The 19698-nt window shown below is 26.8% G+C and overlaps 1 protein-coding gene across 1 annotated transcript; it reads right to left on the bottom strand.

Annotated features, from left to right (window-relative positions):
* Positions 1-3962: 3962 nt before the first annotated feature.
* Positions 3963-7643, bottom strand: LOC114196240 (AP2-like ethylene-responsive transcription factor ANT). The gene is made up of 9 exons (XM_028086826.1): positions 7240-7643; positions 7041-7163; positions 6872-6939; positions 6735-6743; positions 6529-6617; positions 6332-6405; positions 5430-5480; positions 5287-5360; positions 3963-5167 (listed from the first exon to the last, which is right to left on the bottom strand). The coding sequence occupies exons 1-9, from the start codon at positions 7551-7553 to the stop codon at positions 4128-4130; spliced, it is 1842 nt and encodes a 613-aa protein (XP_027942627.1). The 5' UTR covers positions 7554-7643; the 3' UTR covers positions 3963-4127.
* Between the last annotated feature and the right edge of the window lie 12055 nt (positions 7644-19698).

Here is a 19698-nt window from a genome sequence, read left to right as displayed (position 1 = left end):
AGCCTATTCACTCCTTAACAATTTTTAATTAACTTTATTGTAAATTTTAATTAATACTTTAATGTTAATAAATACGAATGAGCTATTTATTTAATGAAATAGTAAAGGCACAATTACTCTTGCAAACTCCCAATTAAATTACTAAAAACACACGCAATAAATAAATAAACATATATATATATATATATATATATAGTTTATTAACACTTATAATATATACTTAGAAAAAAAATGATATATTTATAAGTTATATAATGTGATAATAAGAAGAAAAGAATAAAAAAAACAAAAATATAATAATTATACACAAAATGAATGTATATATATTTCATTATTCTTATTGATAACCTTCTAAATTATCAAAGATTGATGAGTTAAATACACCAATTCCCTTAACTTTTTTAAAAATTACAGCATAGTGTTTGTTTTTTTTTTTCCTTCAATGTATTTTTTTGTAGTTTGAAAATAAAATAAAATTCCAAATTACTATAATAACCATGTTAATATATAAAAAGTAATACCAATAAATAATAAGTGTAAATATTATATTAATATGCTTAAAAATATCCATCTTAATTTTAAAGAACATATAAATAATCTCAAAAATAATTCAAAATATCCATCTTAAGATTTTGGTTGAATATATTTTTAGTCCTTTAATTTTAAGGTTTTGTTTGGATGGAATGATGGATTTGAGGAAGTGAATTTGAGTATATTTGATAGGAAAAGGAGAAGAAGGTGTGATTATTTGGATTAAGAAAAAGATAATGAGAAATTAAGATATTTGAGATGAAAATTTATTAAAATTAATGAATGATAAGATAGATTTAATAGATTAAAAAATATTTTAATTAATAAAAATGTAAATTATTATTATTTATATTCATTATTATTATTATTATTTACATTATTATTATCACATTATATTATTATTTTATTAGTATTATTTTATATTAAAATTAACTTTATTTAAAAATAAATTAATTATATTTTCTTTGTAAATCTCTTCAACATTGAAGAGAAAGTGAAATAAGACAAAAAAAAGTTCCTGTATGTTGAAACAAACGGATCTTAAGTGTGAAAATTAGGTTCATTTTTAAAATTTTTGAATAATTTAATTTTTTATTTTTAAATATATGCGAATTTAGTCATTTTAACTAAATTTTGTTATTATTAGTTAACATTGAATCAGAAATATGTCAAAGGGTATAAAAGACTCAAATGCTAATCTAAAATAATTAACATTGAAATGAAAATGTGTCAAATAATATAAATAAAATAAATACATTAATAGAACACATTTCTAAAGTTTGAGACTAAATTAAATCAAAATCTTGAAAGAGATTGAATTCAATTTTATGTGTCAGTTAAAGAATAAAAAAGATATTTCATCTTAAAACTTTTACAATCATCTTAAACTAAAAATATAATCCAAAATCGTATAACATCAACTCATTCATGTACACTTCTATAACATTATAATTAGGATCTTAAAAGAAATTCAAGAAATATTCATATCTTGAAATATCTTCTTTACCCCATCTATAATAAAAATTTAATTAAAAATAACAAAAGACTAAGTAATAGATAAAATTTATATAGTAATGATAATGCTCATAAAACAATTCTTAAATTATTATTATGTTTATTTTGAGGAAAATGAAGGGAAAAATGGCAGTTGGAAAGTAAATAAAACCAAGATATTCTCTTCACCGCATTATTTGAGTTGTATTGTGTCAGAGTAATTATTTATTTTATTTTTTTAATCATGACTGTTTAATCGGATTAACCGAAGTTCTTAAGAACGTTTTTTGACTCAACTTAATTCAAACATTGGGTGGACCATATTAGCGAACAAAATACAGACATAAAAAACGGTACAAAATAGTTTTCAACATATTTATTTATTTAGTTTCTAATTTATTTTAAAAAACTGAAACAAATACATAGAGAACCCAAAAGAAATAATTTAAAAAACTGGTCCTCTCGAGAAAGAAACTGTCAAATTTGTCATTTTCCTGTTTATCCGTTTTAGCCAGGTTGTTAAAATGAAAATTTAAACGTCGTTAAACTTATACTGACAAATCTTATTCATTCCATATCATCATATATACTTCATTACTTTAGCAGGCCTTTAATATATTTAAGATTTATGATAAATAATTATATATTGAAATTTGCGTTAAAATTTAAAATATTGAAAATAATAAATTATATGTGATAAAAAAAATTAAGTTAAACAGATGAATTAATATTAAAAGCATAAGAAAAATATTAAACACAACTGTTTCTTTAAATCTCCCAATATAATTAAGTTTTTGACAGGAAAATATTAACTACTATATTTATTATATATATTCAATGCAATACATATATATATATATATATATATATATATATATATATATATATATTTTAATATACGAATTATCATATTAAAAATTATAATAGATAATTATAGAAAAGTAATTATTACTGAATTTAATATCTAAAAATATATTAAATTATTATTCAAATATTCAATATATTAAAAAGTTAAATTAATAAAAGATATCCAAATTAAAAAATCAACTTTAAAAAAGGAATATTAGAATATTTAAGTGTAAATAATAAAAATAATACATAGCGATTCTTTGCTTATTGAACTTAAATAAACATCAATAAAATTCTGCCTTTTTTTTTGCAATTTTTATATGAACTCATGCATTTATAGTGAACTATTCATTAATTAAATGAAAAATTAAAACCACAGGTCCACAGATATCAAATAACTTATATAATTTGTAAACATTGAACAAAATTTTCTTTTCAATAAAATGTAAAACAAGTCATGTATAACATATTTATATATAACTTATGATGACATTAAATAAATCAAATAAAGCAAAATTTCAATATAAGCCATTGAGTTTAATCGCTTTTAACCAAAAATTTTAAAATATTGAGTTTACGAGTACTTTTTTTTATATGATATTTAACTTTACATAGTGAGACTTAGATTTATATTTATATTATTCCTAACAATCTTTTCTCTAATAATGAGTCTCTTTCATAAGGTATATTTTTTCTCAAGTTTAAGGTCATCATACCGTTGTTGTGTGGTTGTGGTGTTTTTGTGTTTTGTTGTTCTTGTTATTATAATGGTCTAAGTCGGTCATCAAAACAAATGATGTACTTTTTCTAAAAAGTATCATTAGTGAGGGATTATATAAGTGATTCCAAAAGATTGATATCCCTTATAACTCCAAATTTGAAAATATTGAATTTATGAGATTTTTCTTACATAATGTTTAATTTTATCATTTTTATAAATATTCCCGTCTCTAAATATTAGTGACAAGACATTAATAGTAGTGTTTTGTGGAACATTTAAATATTTTTAATTTATTGCTGTATTGAGTAATATTGGTCCATTGCAGACATATAAATATTTTTTATTTAGTGCTGTAATAAGTAATATTGGGCTATAAATTTGTTATATGCCAACAAATCCAAATATATTTGTTAACAAGAGTAGTTTTTAACAATTAATATATATCTATATATGAGACTACAAATTGTATATTCATATAATAAAAAAACAATGTACAGTTTTTATTTATAGATTTTTTTTCTTCTATGGTTAGCTGTAAAGGAAGAAAATTAAAAAAAACTGCATATATATTGTTTACAAATATGTATTACCTCAATATAATTTTGTATGTCTGATATATTTACTTTTAATTATAATTTCACTTCAATACGTATGAATCCATTCGCAAACATACCCAAATTTAGTAGTCAATGTCTAAATGAAGGAGAAGTAACATTCCTAATTAAGTGAAACTTTTTAACCAACAGAGAAACCAAAAGGGTTAGCATCAACCGCTGGTTTGCAAAAAGAAATAGTTAATTAATTCAGAACTTCTTAAATTCCTTACTCAATTTCACATTCCAAAAATATGAAGGTAAAGAAAATTATTTAATCATCTGGATTCAATCATAGGTAAGAGAAAGTTTGAATCAACACTGATTAATGTTCACTTACTGAAACCACACAGTTTGAGACAAAGTTTGAATCAGCTTTGAATGACAAATGACAAATGAGAAATTATGTAAAGCTACTGGCATTGGCAGCACTGGAGGTCTTATCTACCCCCATTCAAGGCTGAAAACATGTCATAATCACATGTGAAATCAGTGTCTTCTATGTAAGACCTGTTGAGATAATCTATCATGTCCAAATCAAGTTGGCTTTGGAAGCCGTTGTTGTTTGGTTCAGAAACAGGATTCTGAAAACTATCAGAGGAGCAGGAGTTCAAGTTCTGATGCTCATAACTTTGCTGCAATGCAGGTGAGTGTAGCTGTGTTGCTCCTGTGCTACCATTCAGCGTGACTTGAGGTAGAGCTTGCAGACTCAGGGCAGCAATGTTGCTTAAAGATTCCAATTCCAAGTTCCCTCCAAGTAGCTTCTTTCCGAAACCTGATCTCCAATCAGGGAAACGGACGCACTTTTCTAACTCCAGATTTCGGATCCCAGTAGCAGGCAAAGCAAGGTTAGAACCCTGAGGCAGAAACTGGTTGTTGGTGTTGGTGTTGGTGTTGGTGTTGGTGTTGTTGCTGTAGTTATTGTTCACAAGGGTCTGATTAAAGCCATTGTTGAAACTCACTTGCATTGGAGTCTGAAGTGACTGTTGCTGTGCTGCATTGTGATTTGGAAGCTGATTGTTGTTGACAAGGTTCTGATTAGAGGCATCGTTGAAACAGACTTGCCTCTGAGTCTGAAGTGGGCGTGGCTGTTGCTGTGTTACATTCTCGTTTCGAAACTGTACAGCATCGTTAACAATTGAATTGTTACTTCCACTGTTTCCAGCAGGATCAGCAATGGCACCAAGAGCATGAGGGTTGGTTGGTGTGAGAATTTGGTTGTGGCAGCAACGACAAATGGATGGGATGCTGGGTGGTTGAGAATGGCATTGAACTGAAGAGCTGTTTTGAGGAGATGCTTCGGTTTCTTTGTTTTTTTCTTCTTTCTGCAGAATGATCGATCCGTCCGTTGATTGAGAAATCACACTCTCCATTATGCCCTCAGTTTCATAGGAATTCCAGTCAAAGTTGGTAATTGCTTCCCCTCCCTTCAGTTTTATTGATATAATGTCATAAGCTCTCGCTGCATCCTCTGCAGTGTCTGAAGTACACAATCATATGTCTTACGTTAAACTACACATGCATGTTGATGCTTATCTATTCAGTGTGCCATAAATTACAACATGAATTTGAAGAGTTGGAATATTCGTATGAACTCACAATAAGTTCCCAAGTGTATGGTTGGTGACCCCTCACGACCCAGCCTTGCTTCCCATTTTCTGCTTGTCGGAACCCTGTTTGTGGAAGGAATTAGAGAGATAGAGAGAGTAAAGAAACGAAAGAGAGAAAGAAGGAATGCAAACCTGTAGACGCCACGGAAAGGGGAATCACCATCTGTATAGCCCTTGCCCAACCTGATATTTTTTCAAGTTTCCATTGCAATCATGAATTTCTTTATCTTAATTATGAACTCATACTAATGGTTGAAGATTTCTAAAAGAATCATTTTGCTATTGTCATTCTAAACAAATAAATACAGAGGAGCAATATCAGTTGATCTAACAAGTCAGGATAAAAAGAAAAAATAATATTTGGAGACCACTGTTAAGTGATCACAAGCATATGTAATATGCTGACTTTCATTCTAGTGTTAGATAAAAGGACACTGATATTTGACAGAATGTTTTGAGAAAATGGTTTTAGCTGAAATGTTAACATGTTTTTCTTCATAGTGTATTTGTAATAAGAACAACCGTGTATATTTATATATAATTTTATGTGATGTTAATATCAACCATGATTTCATATAATATTGAGTATCAGAACAAATCAAGATTACAGCAGCAATGACGATTTAGAACCTCATTTAATAAAAAAAACAGACCAATTTTACATAGCTGTTTGAAAGAAATACAATTAATAGTTTTAAGAAATTAATTGAAAGATTCTACACTTAACTCATTGAAGTAATACAAATTTATTATATGTTCCTTTTTTATGAGTCTATACATCACTTTCTAATTTTATAAAACTTCTCCCTTTACTGATATATTAACTCACCAAATAAGTCGATTTTTATTTGTGGGGAAAACTCCTTTTCTTTTCTTATTTTCTTCTCTTGAGAGTACTTATCTAAAATTTTATTTGCATAAGATCTATGTATTTTTTCTATTTGACAATATTTTACAAAGTATATAACAGTATTACACATAACAAGGCTGCTATCCCAGCTATAAGAAGATTCACAAAAAAAATCACATCTTACCCTCTAACAGCACAAATATAGTCCCATTTGCTCATTCTTCTCATTTCATCCATGTCCTTGGAATAACACCTCACCTACAAATAATAGTATATGCTTTATGAGAAGGAATTCAACTAATTAATAACAATTGAATCAAAATCTGCAGCAAGATTATATTTATGAAATTCATAAATGCATCTATAATGAATGAAACATACATGAAAATTGGTTAATGCTTTTAAGCCCCCTATTCTGATTGACACCAAATCATGAGCTTTGGCGGCGTCAACTTCAGTTGAATAAGCACCTGCCAACAGAAGCAAGAAAAGATCAGAGAAAGATTCACACCAAAACAAAGATTTTATCATCTGCTATTTACATTAACATAACCAACACTTGATGCAGGAAAGCAAATTGTACTAACCAATGTAAACTGCAGCAGTTGAAGAAGATGCAGACATACAAGTAAAAAAAATGAAACGAGGTTAGTGAGTAGTTTGTTCAGAAAAGCAAATAAACGGAGAATTGAAAAGATATATATGTTCTAAAGTCTATTTCAACCTGTTCTTCCTTTTTCCCCTGGATCGCTCTTATCCCACACAAATGCTTCAAAACGATCTTCGTTGCACCTATATCAGAATTAATTTTTCCTTTCATTCAGGGTTACAAAAAATCAAATAAAAACTAATGCAGCAGGTTCATTATTTGAAAGAGAATCATATACACGTACTTGACTACTCCTCGATACACAGAGCTCTTGCTACCAATTGTTTTGGCAACCAAATCAAGACACGTTTCGTGCTGTCTTCGATCATTCTCTCCACAATCATTTCGTTCCCTTTCATTGATAATCCTGCTACAACATTTCACGTAAGAAAAATAAAATTGAACGAATTATTGTAAAGTAAAGTACCGAAGGTGGCATGTACGTTGCTGTTGCTGTTGCTGTGGCAGCAATGGACCCAACATTGCTCGACAAAAGCTTGGATTGGATTAGGGTTTCTTCTATGTGTTTTTCGTTAATTATTCCCTCTAAAAGGGATAACACATGATATTGAAGGGACGAACTGCAGGTGGAATTGTTGATTGAGCCTTGAGAAGTGCTTTCCATTTGTGGAGTGAGAAGGTGTTGATGGAGTAGCAGTGGGTCTTGATTCCAATTCCTGAGTGTGCCTTCTTGAGTGTTTAACATGGTTGGTTCCATAGTTGGTGCATTCTGGAGCATGGAGTATGGTTCTTCCATGGTGAATTTGGGTTGGTGAAGTTTAAGGTTTCTGGAATAGAGAGGTAATAAGGTGGTTTGGTTAAGAATTCATAGGACTAAGTTGATTCAAAAAATGTAACTCCCACAGCAATGTTTGACCATGATATTTGTTTTTTTATTGTTATGTTGAACCTGATTAATTATTTTCTTAATCACTTATTGAATGAAAAAATAAAAAATAAATATAATATTATTATTTTATAAAGGAAAATGTTAATATGAGTTGGAAATAAGTTGTTGAATTTTCAAGTAATCATTCCACCTCAACAGTTACTTGAATTCCTTAGAAATTGAGTAGGTGGAATCATATTAAATCATTTTAACGCCTCAGAAATGTAAATTGCACAGACTGGATACAGGATACAGAATAAAAAAAGGTTATTAACTTTTTTAATTTTATTTCTTTAAGATTCTTTTTTCTGATAATTTTTAGAAACTGTGTACTATATAGGTAAGAAGTATTTACCAATAATTAATTTTGTTTAAAAACATTGGTTAATTATCAATAATTACACACCTTCAAGCTCAAAGATTTTAATTGGCTAGATTTTTTTTGTTTATCCAAACCTTTAATTTTGATTATGAGTATTACGGAATGGCAATTTTTTTTATTTGGCTGATTGACGGAGTTATTTTCCAAGTTAGGACTTTATTCAAAGTTTTTTTTTATCAATAAAAATATTTATAATTATAATGAAGTATTTGAAATACTTTAACTCATTTACAAGAATATACAAAATTTACAAGAATATTAGTCCCAAAAACCTTTCTTGCTATAATACAAAATTTTGTTCCCTTTCCTATAGGAATTAAAAACATTATAATTGTCCATATATTTTCCTGTGATGTATAGCCAAACAGTTCAATTTGTGTTCTTATGAGTGCAGCAGAATCTATTCAAAACTACTAATTAAAAAAAAAAGCATGAATGAGTTTATATATGTAATTTTTTAAAATTACATTTTAAGTAGATTTGATCCTCTCATAATATTTATTAATTATCATGACTTTATCATTAATTAGTCCATTCAAATTTTGTATTGTTGGATTGGTGATTCCTTAGCCTAGGCAATTGTTTTGATGTTGTCACAATATAGGACTTAATATTAGGTATACAATGCTAACAATTGTGCAAGCTAGCAATATTTTCTTCTTTCGAGTTCTTATCTTTCACAGTTTCACCGTTCAACCAAAATTATTGAGGATGTGTTGAACATGACTCTTACGAATAGAATCAAGTTGATACTTGCTTGTTACGCTTAAAGCGTATTAGACATTTATTCATGATGAAGTTTATATCATAATTTAGTGTTTTAATTAAGAATTAGAAAACAAATTCATCAATTTTGTTATAAAAAGGATTGAAACAACTAAGATATCTTTTACTTAATTAATATAAATTTAATAATTCATAAAGTCATATAAATATGCATGTAAGCATATAAGAGATAATAAAAATAAAATAAACAAAGAAATACATAAATAACTCACTATTTATCAGCAATCAAAAATCATAATAGAAATGGAGAAGACACGATACTTCAACTTATTTAAAAAAAAAACTATAAATAGAGTTATTAAAATATGTTAAAATTTCTGAGTCAACTTGACTCATCACAAGTTCGAGTTAGATTAGATTAAATAGAAGGAAAAAATTATTTTGACACCACCATTTCCAAATAACTACCATTTGACACCAACTTTTCTTAATAAAATATTAATTTATATGAGTGTCAAATGGTAGTATTGGTGTCAAACTACCACTGTCCTAAAAAGAATTCAGTATAGGGCAAAAATGGATTAAAAAAAAATTTAGTACAAGCCAAAAGTGGACCTGACCCACTAAGAATCTAGCTTACCAATCTGAACATAAAAAAAATTATTTATTTGGATTATTTGAGATTATATAGATTTTATTTAGACTTATAATTTAGTTTTTTGGATGAATGATTTATTTATGGTCTGAAATAAGAAAAAAAATTAAAATAGGTTTGGACTTTTTGGATTTTGGTTACATATTAAAAAAATGTTAGATTAAAGAAAAAATATATTTTTTTAATTAAGTGAACCATCCTGTTTAACCCATTAACCTGTGGTGGGATTGAGTTACACTCAAATCTCTTGAACTCACTATAAGTGAGTCAGACAAGATTAATTCACTAAATGATCAATTAGTGGTGAATCGCATCAGATGACATGTTTTGACCACTTTAACTATAAACAATGAATAAAAGATTAAAAAAAAACTAAAAGTGAAAAGTGTGCAACTTCAAAAGCATAAGAAAGGATTAACACAAGAGAATTAGAATGCAAACACATTAACCAAACTAAAAAAGAGCATAAAGTGCATTTCAAATGCAATCCTCTCTGCCCCACCAAGTATCTTATATGGTGCCACAATTCAAAGATGATTAGTGTGGACTTGACCTATTTGTAAACAATCTTTTTAAATTCCCTTTAAGATTCTCATAATATATTGTTTTAGATACCACAATTGCTTCTTTATCCTTTTCAGACGTGTTTATTGTTAGGTTTATAGAGGGGGTTCATTGGGAGATACAACACTAATGAGACCTGAGCCCAACCCCATAAGGAATTGACACCACTATCAACCCAAAACAAGGCAATGGATTTATAGGTTTTATTCTTATAGAGTGCTCTACTTTCTCATTTCTTAGCCAATGTGGGACTTAGACTCACACTTGGATTCCTAACATTTATCCTTCGATCGTCATTCCAAAAGAACAACTCATGTATAGATATTAAAAGTTAGACATAAATTGAAAGGTTAAATATATTTTTGTCCCTTAACTTTCATTAACTTTTAGTGAAAATTAAAATTATTTTCTTCGAAACTTTGGACTAATTTAATCTGTCATCTTTAGAAATGTGTGAATTTAATCCCTTTAATCAAATTTTATTAAGTTTAATTGATATTTCAAATGTGTTTCTCAACTAACATTAAAGCAGAAATATGTTAATTATTTAAGTGAAAATTAAAATTAGTTTCTTCGAAAAACTTTGGACCAATTTTATATGTCATCTTTAGAAATTGGTGAATTTAGTCTCTTTAATAAAATTTTGTTAAGTTTATTTGATATTTCAAATGTGTTTCTCAACTAACATTAAAGCAAAAATCTGTTAAATGTTGTATATAATTCAAATGTTATTATGAAACATGTTTTAAACATGGAATAAACTTTACAAAATTTTGTTAAAATAATTAAATTCACGTATTTCTAAAATTGAGAAACTAAATTTAGTTAAAATTTCAAAGAATATTTAATTCTAATTTTCAATGAAAATTAAAGGACTAAAAACATACTCAATCTTAAATTAAATTATGAGTAGAAGATCGGTATAAGAATCGAAAAGGAAAGAAAAAAATAGAGAAAACTAGGATAAAATATAAAAAAGAATGTCAATTAAATTAACGTGATTTAATTAAAGAGCTTTTATACTTTTCCCAACTTGATTTTCTACGTTATCTTTTAATTCTTTGAACTTCTCAAAAGTTTCGTATTTATGTTTCATTAGATGTACATATTCATATTTACTAAATATTGAAAACCACATGTAGTCATTATTTCAAGATTCACATGTATCATAAAATTCGTAATCAAATCTTTATGGGTTTTTTTATGTGTTTCTCATTTATTTAACATAAATGACAATGGCAGAGACATGTTAAGTTTAAATACGTGTATCTATCATATCTAGATCCAGGACATAAAGTCTATTCCTCTTAGTGGTAGCATAGAAAACACCATCCAAATAAATGGAACAATTGTTGCTTTTTATTATAAAAGGGAAACTTCTCGTCTAAAGAACAGTATATCAATTTATTAAAATATATAAGAGGTATATATTTATGTTAAAATTAAAGGTATAGCAAATTTATATTTAAAGTTTCTACTTCACAATTCTTTTTAAGATTTTACTATTTTGAAATATATATATATATATATATATATATATATATATTATAAATTAAATCCCTAATACTATTGAAATGATTTTTATATTAAATTAGTTACATATTATATATTTTTAATAAAATTTATTTATTTAAAAAAAAATTATAAAATACTATTTTTTTTCTTTTCTATCTTTCATTGAAACGGAGAAACTTTCCTAATCATTTTTTAATTTAAATATATTTTTAGTTATTAAACTTTGATACAAAATTAGAATTTATTTATGTAAGAATTTTTGATATATTTTTATTCAAAATCATTAAAAATAATAGATAAAGTTCTTTTTAAAGTAATAATAACATATTAAATGGTGTAAATAATTCAAATAATATGAAATGTATTTAATAAAAAACAATTTTATATAATTGGATATAAAGGATTATTTTCAATTATTTACAAATTTGAGAACCAATATATACATCAAAATTTTAAACAAAAATTAATTTCAATTTCAGTCAAAGAGAAAAAACATATTTATTTATTTATTGGTTTAATTAGTTGGATGGTACTCACTTTTATTTAAATGTGTCAGTTTGGTACCCACTTTTAAAAAGATGTCAATTGAGTCCAAACTTTTGAAAAAATGTTTCAATTAGGTCATTTTCAACAAAAAATTATTAACATCGTTAACAATATTGATATTTAAAACGACTTACAAAATTAAGTATTGATATTTACATCAAAATTTAGTGGTAAAAGTCATGAATTAAGTTATCGACTTTAGTAATTTTTGTCTAAAAGAGACCTGATTAAAACATTTTTTTCAAATGTTGGAACTAGATTGATACATTTTAAAAACGGGTACCAAACTGACAATCTGAACAAAAATGGGTACCATTCGACTAATTAAACCTTATTTATTTTAGGGTTAAATATGTTTTGGTCCCTCAAGTTTTAACAAATTTTGGAATTAGTCCCTCTTCGAAACTTGATATCAATTTAGTCTTTCATCTTTAGAAATGTGTGGATTTAGTCCTTATTACCAAATTTTATTAAGTTTATATGACATTTCAAGCACATTTCATGATAGTATTTGAATTATTTACATCGTTTGACATACTTTCGCTTCAATGTTAACTTCAATATTATTATAAAATACATTTAAAATATCAAATAAACTTAACAAAATTTGGTAAGAAAGACTAAATTTACACATTTCTAAAGATGGAAGACTAAATTTGTATCAAATTTCAAAGAGAGATTAATTCAAAAATTAACTGAAACTTAGAAACCAAAAACATATTTAACCCTTTATTTTATAGTAACGATCGTTCTCGTCCTAACCTAAATTCTAAACTCTAAGTAGCACTGAGCAATGTTCCTCTCCTTAGAAAAAGTGGCTAATGGCCCAACAACAAAGTTTTTCTCTTTTTTTTTTCTATGAAGCCTAGCGTCTTTCACCCTAAGAACGTTTCCAAAGTATTATACATTAACAATACATATAAAATTATTTGTGTTACGTTTTAAATATTATTAATTTTTTCCTTTATGATACCCTTAAATTAGTAAACTATTGTTTAATTCCATTTTAATTTAGAGAAACAATGACTATTTTGTAGGATTTTTGGAAAATAAAAAAAAAAATGCTTTCTCAACTTTTAAGCCAAAACAATCTTGGATTAAATTACTTTGACTAATAAAATATAACTTTGAATTCCATAATAAATTACTCAGTGACATAATTGACTATATCTATTTAGACAAAATTGTTAGCAAATAGAGAGAGTTGAAAATTATGAACATTACATCTTTGGAGTAGCACATATCCAGTCCTTTATGAGTCATATTATTGATATGATCTATAATTAGATTATTGAAACATTTAACCCTAAAAACGTAAATGTACAAAAAGAATGAATAACAATATGAACAACAACGAGGCTCAATAACAGATATTAAAAATCCAAGTTTGAGAAAGTTGATTCAAGAATAACTATTTTATTTCAACAAATTTCTTCATGAATTCCTTCTAAAAAGAGAAAAATAAAATGAAAATTAACTTCTTTATATAAATAAGTTAATTTGAAGAAATTTTTTTGTATAATTTCTTCAATTTTAATTTTAAACTAATAGGTACTAATCTCATCTTATAGAAAGGTTACTTTTTTCTTTCTCTTCTAAAAGGATATAACAAGAAGCTCCTTGAATCAAAACATGCAATTGTTCTTTTGCAAAACAAAACATGTTTTTCTTAGCAGTACTTAGAGACCTTAGCCACAGCATTTATGGTAGTAAATTGTCGAAATCACAGATGAAATCGTTGTCTTCTATATAAGATCTATTGAGATAATCTTTCACGTTCAAATCAAATTGAGTGTCATTGGTGTGGCTTTGGGAACCATTGTTGTCTGGTTCAGAACAAGGATTCTGAAAACCATCTGAAGAAAAAATTCCATTTGTTGGTCCTGAACTTTCATTATTCACCATGAACAAACACCCTCTGTTGTTTCTGTTCTTCCTGAAAGGACCCGATTCCAGGTTTCCACCTCGTAACTTTGTTCTATAATTTGATGGCCCATCTGGGAGACCTAGACACCGTTCCAACTCAACATTATTGGCACCATCACCAAGCCTAGGAAAGTTAGATCTCTTAGGCACAAACTGGTTTTCGTTGTTGTTTTCTATGCGAAGATTATCTATGAGAAGTGTATTCACTTGGCTCTGAGTCTGAAGTGACTCTTGCAGTGGTGCACTCTCATTTCGAAACACTCCTCCATGCTCACAAATTGAACTGCCTCCATTTTCAGCACCCCCTTGAACTCTATCAAGAACAAGGGTTACTTCATATGAGATTGGACTTTTGGCAGCCATTAGAAAAAAATTATTTTTTCAGTTTCCTGAGATGTATTCATACAGTGGATAGGGTTTTTTTTACATATTTGGAGCAAGCTTTTCCAAATATTAGAAAATAATTTTTTAAATATTAAATTTTAACAACTTTATCTTATAATTGGATGTGATATCTTTTAAATGACTTTCTATTTTTCAATTTTATTATTTTTTTATACTTTAACACTATTTAAAAGATGTCATATCAAATCGTAAAAAAAGATTGTCAAAATATCGTTAACAAAATATTATTAGCCATGAAAAAAGTCTGATAAACTCGAGATGATTTCAAAAACAAAGTCACAAAGATTTAATACCATGAAAGAGTAGAGTAGTTAGACTTCAATACAAAATACTAACATTGAAATCTTCCAAATTTTTTATGACTTCACTTTTATTATTACTAAAGTCTTCATAACTCTTTTTATGATTCCTATCTGAAGTTGAAATTGTATGGAGTCTACATAATTTAATCCATTTTCAAACTTGTTCATTTCTGTAATTTGCACACAAATTTATCTCACTTATGTAAAAAAAAAGAAGAAAAAAAAAAGAAAATTGGTTTGCTTTCATCGCAAAAGTTTGAGACAACCAAATGGTTTTGCTTTTGTTTTCAACAGAGTCATTGATGGTATTAGAAATCTTATGAATCTATTAGAATAAATAAAAACTGAAGATTACATAGAAAAGTTAATAAAATGATTAGTGATAATTAAGAGACAAATAAATATAAATGAAAACCTGGAGAAGCAATGGTAAGGGCACTCGCTCTCAGTGTAAGCCTTGTTCGTCCTGAAATTTGTGAAGTTTTACATATCATCATCACTTTCTTTATCTTAATTCCACAAGAGAAAAAAAAAAGACTTTATCTGAGTTATGAACTCATACCAATGGTTTAACATTTTTAAGAAATTATTTGCCGTCTGCACCACCAAGCAAAGAAATAGAAAGGAGCAATAACTGATTAAAAAGCAAAACTTGGAATCTCACAAATGAAACTCTTTGTTTGTGTTGGGGATAGATAGTATGCATAATATATATAGTAGAGATTTTAATCATCTGCTAGAAGTGAAACTGCATAAATCTCATCATTCAATTTATTTTTTATAAAATTAGTAAATTGAGAATTTAGTTTTATTAATATTAATGGTTAGATTAGGTAAGTAGTGTATTTAATTTTTCTTAAAAATGTAGATAATCTGGATCCGATATACTACTTAGCATGTCAGTGATTATAACTCAAACTTTTAACTCCACTGAGAAGAATATACTTGAATACTTTGGTCCTTCTTCTGTCATGTCCTTCTGCTAAATTTTTATCTATTCATAAAAAAATACATTTTTTATATTTTTGAGATATCAAATATCATTTTATTTGAGTCAGTCTGTTTATAAATAGTAATAAGAACTTGAAATAAACATGAATTAAAATTATTTAAAATCAATTTATGCATAATAACTTTTAACAATTTAGATGAGATTTTTTTAAAATTAAATCCATAATTTAATTTATATTTACAAGAAAAAAACTCAGTTCAATTTTCGTTATTTTCTCCTCTATATTATAATAGAGAAAATTATATAAATAAAATATATAATTACTTTCTACTTAATATAAAGAAACAATCAAAGTTTTGAAGAAACTTGTACTATTATAACATCCGAACAATAACTCAAAAAAAAAAAATATTTATTCAACGTTGAATTACAATTTTATATTGTTAGAACAAATTTTATTAAAATTTGGTGACAGCATAAAATCTATATAAACAAGCTATAGAATATATTTTTTATTGATAGAGACGTTTGTACATATAATCTATGTGGAAGTAACTTTTGATCTAAAAGTAGGATTTGAAAAAATAACTAAACTAAAAATTATATGACTAATTTTGTAGTTAATAATTACAATGACTGTTATTTAATATTTTTCATATATTTGTTTTAAGAAAAAAGTAAAATAAAATTAAAATTAACTTTATAATGTGTTGATTTTAAATTATGAATAACTTAAATTCATTTTAAAAAATTATAAAGAAATTTCTTGCAACACCCTTGTTGATATAATTATACTTTAAGGCTTTTAAATATAATAATAAATATGTTACTTTACCGAACTTATCTGATCTTCTAATACATATATTAATTTCATCTATTATATATACAAATATAATGTAATTTATTTTTATAATTACAAAACAATTAATATATAATTTATTGAAAACTGAAAACACCTCAGTCAATTCAGAAAAATTAAAGCCAAAACTGTAAACGTTTTTTGACAAAATAGAGCATATATAATAAATAATATATTTAATTTTTTACATATTGCATTGAATGTACATAATAATATTAAATGTATATTATCACTACATGGCATTATTTAATATGATATTTATTATATATATTAATTGTAATATATATATATATATATATGAGTTATATATTAAAGTTATTGAAAAACAATGATAATAATCTGCTATAGAAACAAATTAATATCTTAAAATATGTATTTATTTTTCAAATCATTACTTAAGAAAGTAAATTAACAAAATAAATAAATGTACAGTATCATCTAACTTTATCAATTGTTTTTTTCTTTCATATCATATCACCGTTAAAAAAATTTAAATTTTCTCTCAATTTTGTTTTAAAAAATTTTCGTAAAAAATACTTATAAATTTTGTTATAAAAAAAATTTACAGTAAATTGGTGTCAATTCTTTTACAAAATATTTTGTATAAGACACTTTTCACAACAAATTTTGTAAGATATACTCACAAATTTTATAATTTTGTAAAAAATTATTACCCACGAAAAAATTACTTACCAAATAAAATTCTTAAAAAAATAACAGAAATAAATTTTTCTTACAAATAATTTTAAGAAATTTAAAAAATAATGTAATATGAGAATTTTTATTAGTATATCATTATATTGCAGCTCCAATACAAGAACTCCGTGCAAATATCATCATTGTCCAAATTCGAACATGTGAAACATCAAAGTCAAAAAGATGAATATAATTAGTTTACAAAGTCTAATTAATTCAGTGAAATCTCTTTACAAAATAATTAAGAACCTATTTTATTTGAAATCATACTATAAAAAGGTAAGCATTTGTAAAAATTTTAAATTATATCTATGACATTCTTAAATTTATTGCACTATTTACATAATCTTTTTATGTTATTGTAGTATCGTATTACAAGTGTTTTGCTCTATAAATATAAAATATGAAGAATCCATAAGCATGACTAAGACATTGCATGAAGAAGTAAATTCAATCTTGGAAGACCATTTAAAAAAACATCAAAACTAATAATTAAATTAACAGTTAATAATGAAAATTGAAAGTTTAAAATGGACTAAAAAAATTAAACAATCATGGTGATAATTTCTTTAAAATTATATAATTTATCAAAATGATATTTCGCTGAGAAAGGAAAAATATTTTTTTTACTTATGTTATGATCAAATATTTTTTTAGAAATATTTAAAATTATATTTCCTTTCATCGCTTTAATGATGTCATTTCTATATTTTGTTATCCCATTTCAATCTATATAAAACTAGATAAATGATTATTTTGATCCTAAAAAGTGTAAATGAATGTTAAATTTAATTTTATAGCGATGAAAATTTTCGATATATGTCGCAATCTAGATCGTGACAGGAGTTAGGAGTTGAAAAATAAAGTTTAGAATCGTCATTATAATTTATTCTAAATAAATTACAGAAAAATTATAAATAAGACATAGTCTGCAAAAATCATATTTTGGATTTGGGAATAAGTAATTACGCGTGAGGGATATATTAGTGTGACATCTCACTTAATAGATAAATTATAACAAATAAAACACCACATATTATAATAAAATAGAGCATGCGACATAAAGTATATAAGAATCAACCATTACAGTTATCCGAAATATACTGGAAAATAAATATCAAGGGCATCTAACAATGCCATAACATGTCTAAGAAATGTAAAACAATTTAGCAAAAGATTACTCATGGAGCAAGGAATTACAAAGATCAATTTGTTCCAAAAGGTTCCCAAAAGGGTCATGACTAAAACCTAGTCTAAACAGTTGCATCATATTTTGAAGAAGCAAGTTATTGAGCACAAATAACATGTGATAACAAATCATGACAAATTCTCTAACTCAATTATCTGGTACATGTAATGAGATCGGATTCACTGGTTGCTTGTACTTGTGGTGACATCTACTGCTTTGTAAAGTCATTGTCAATGGATTTCACCCTACCACGCACAAGGTTAGTCCATGATCATCTAGGGTCATTATCCTACCAGAGACTAGGACCCCTCCTACTACTCTCACCACATAAACCAGTCTACTCTATATGAGTCTGACTGATTCACTAGAGTGTCAGGATGTAGCCCTAATTGAATCTTTATTTCATTACATACATTACATACCATAAATATATTCTCACACATCTATTATCATTTCATACCAAGCACATTAATTTTAGTCTCATTACATCATATAAAACATAGGTATAATTAGTCGCATAGTACCCAGTTTGGTACTGAAGTTTCTAATTGGTACCCGGTTTAAAAAAAGTCTCAATTACGTACCCAAATTAGTTTAAGTGCACCAATTGAGTCCATTTCAGTTGACGCCGTTAGAAAAGTTAACGTTGACTGATAGTGATTGGTCTCTGAATTAAATTTGGAATACGTGGTGATTAATTTTTACTGACATGGAAATGTGGGGAAGAATATTAAATATGTTTTGTAATGAAAAAATAAAAAAAGAAAAGAACGAAAATAAAAAAAGAAAAGAACGAAAATAAAAATTAGGGGCGAGAAGTTAAAAAGAAGTGACAGAAGGTTGTGATAAAGACGTGAAATTGGGAAAAGTTGAGGCAGGGGAGACAAAATTGTTCGCGAGGTGGTGGAGAAATTGAAGGCAGATTTGGAACACTGAAGTGTTTTTCTAAAATAATTAGGGCACCACGAAGTGGAGCACGATTGTTCGCGAAGTGTTATAATTTTAGTATTTTTCTAAAATAATTTTAATATGTTCAGAAAGATGGAAGAAGGAAGAGGAGAGTGAAAGTGGTGGAATAACAGAAAGGTTTTTGGTGGGTTTTGCTTCCCTCACTCACTCCATTCCCAGTCAATGCTCTGACAACACAAATTCCAAATGCGTCGCCGCCTTCCCCTCTTCTCCGGCCGCCTCCGCCACCTACTCCTCCCCAATCCCACCAATCCCCTGCGACCAATTCCAGTATTTCCTATCCTACACCCTCCCCACTCCTCCTCTCGTAGTTTCTCCTCCTCCACT

This window comes from Vigna unguiculata, chromosome 1 (genome assembly GCF_004118075.2).
Source record: "Vigna unguiculata cultivar IT97K-499-35 chromosome 1, ASM411807v1, whole genome shotgun sequence".
NCBI lineage: Eukaryota > Viridiplantae > Streptophyta > Magnoliopsida > Fabales > Fabaceae > Vigna > Vigna unguiculata.
Note: the sequence above shows the minus strand (reverse complement) of the source record. Positions and strands in the feature narration are given on the sequence as shown.

Bases quoted from the DNA above. Each gene is read 5' to 3' on its own strand.
- LOC114196240 (XM_028086826.1), bottom strand. From the start codon at position 7,553: ATGGAAGAACCATACTCCATGCTCCAGAATGCACCAACTATGGAACCA. The intron at 7,164-7,239 runs GTACATGCCACC...ATGTTGTAGCAG, and splicing joins ACAGCAACAGCAACAGCAAC to GATTATCAATGAAAGGGAAC. The intron at 5,361-5,429 runs GTTTGCATTCCT...TTCCACAAACAG, and splicing joins CCTTTCCGTGGCGTCTACAG to GGTTCCGACAAGCAGAAAAT.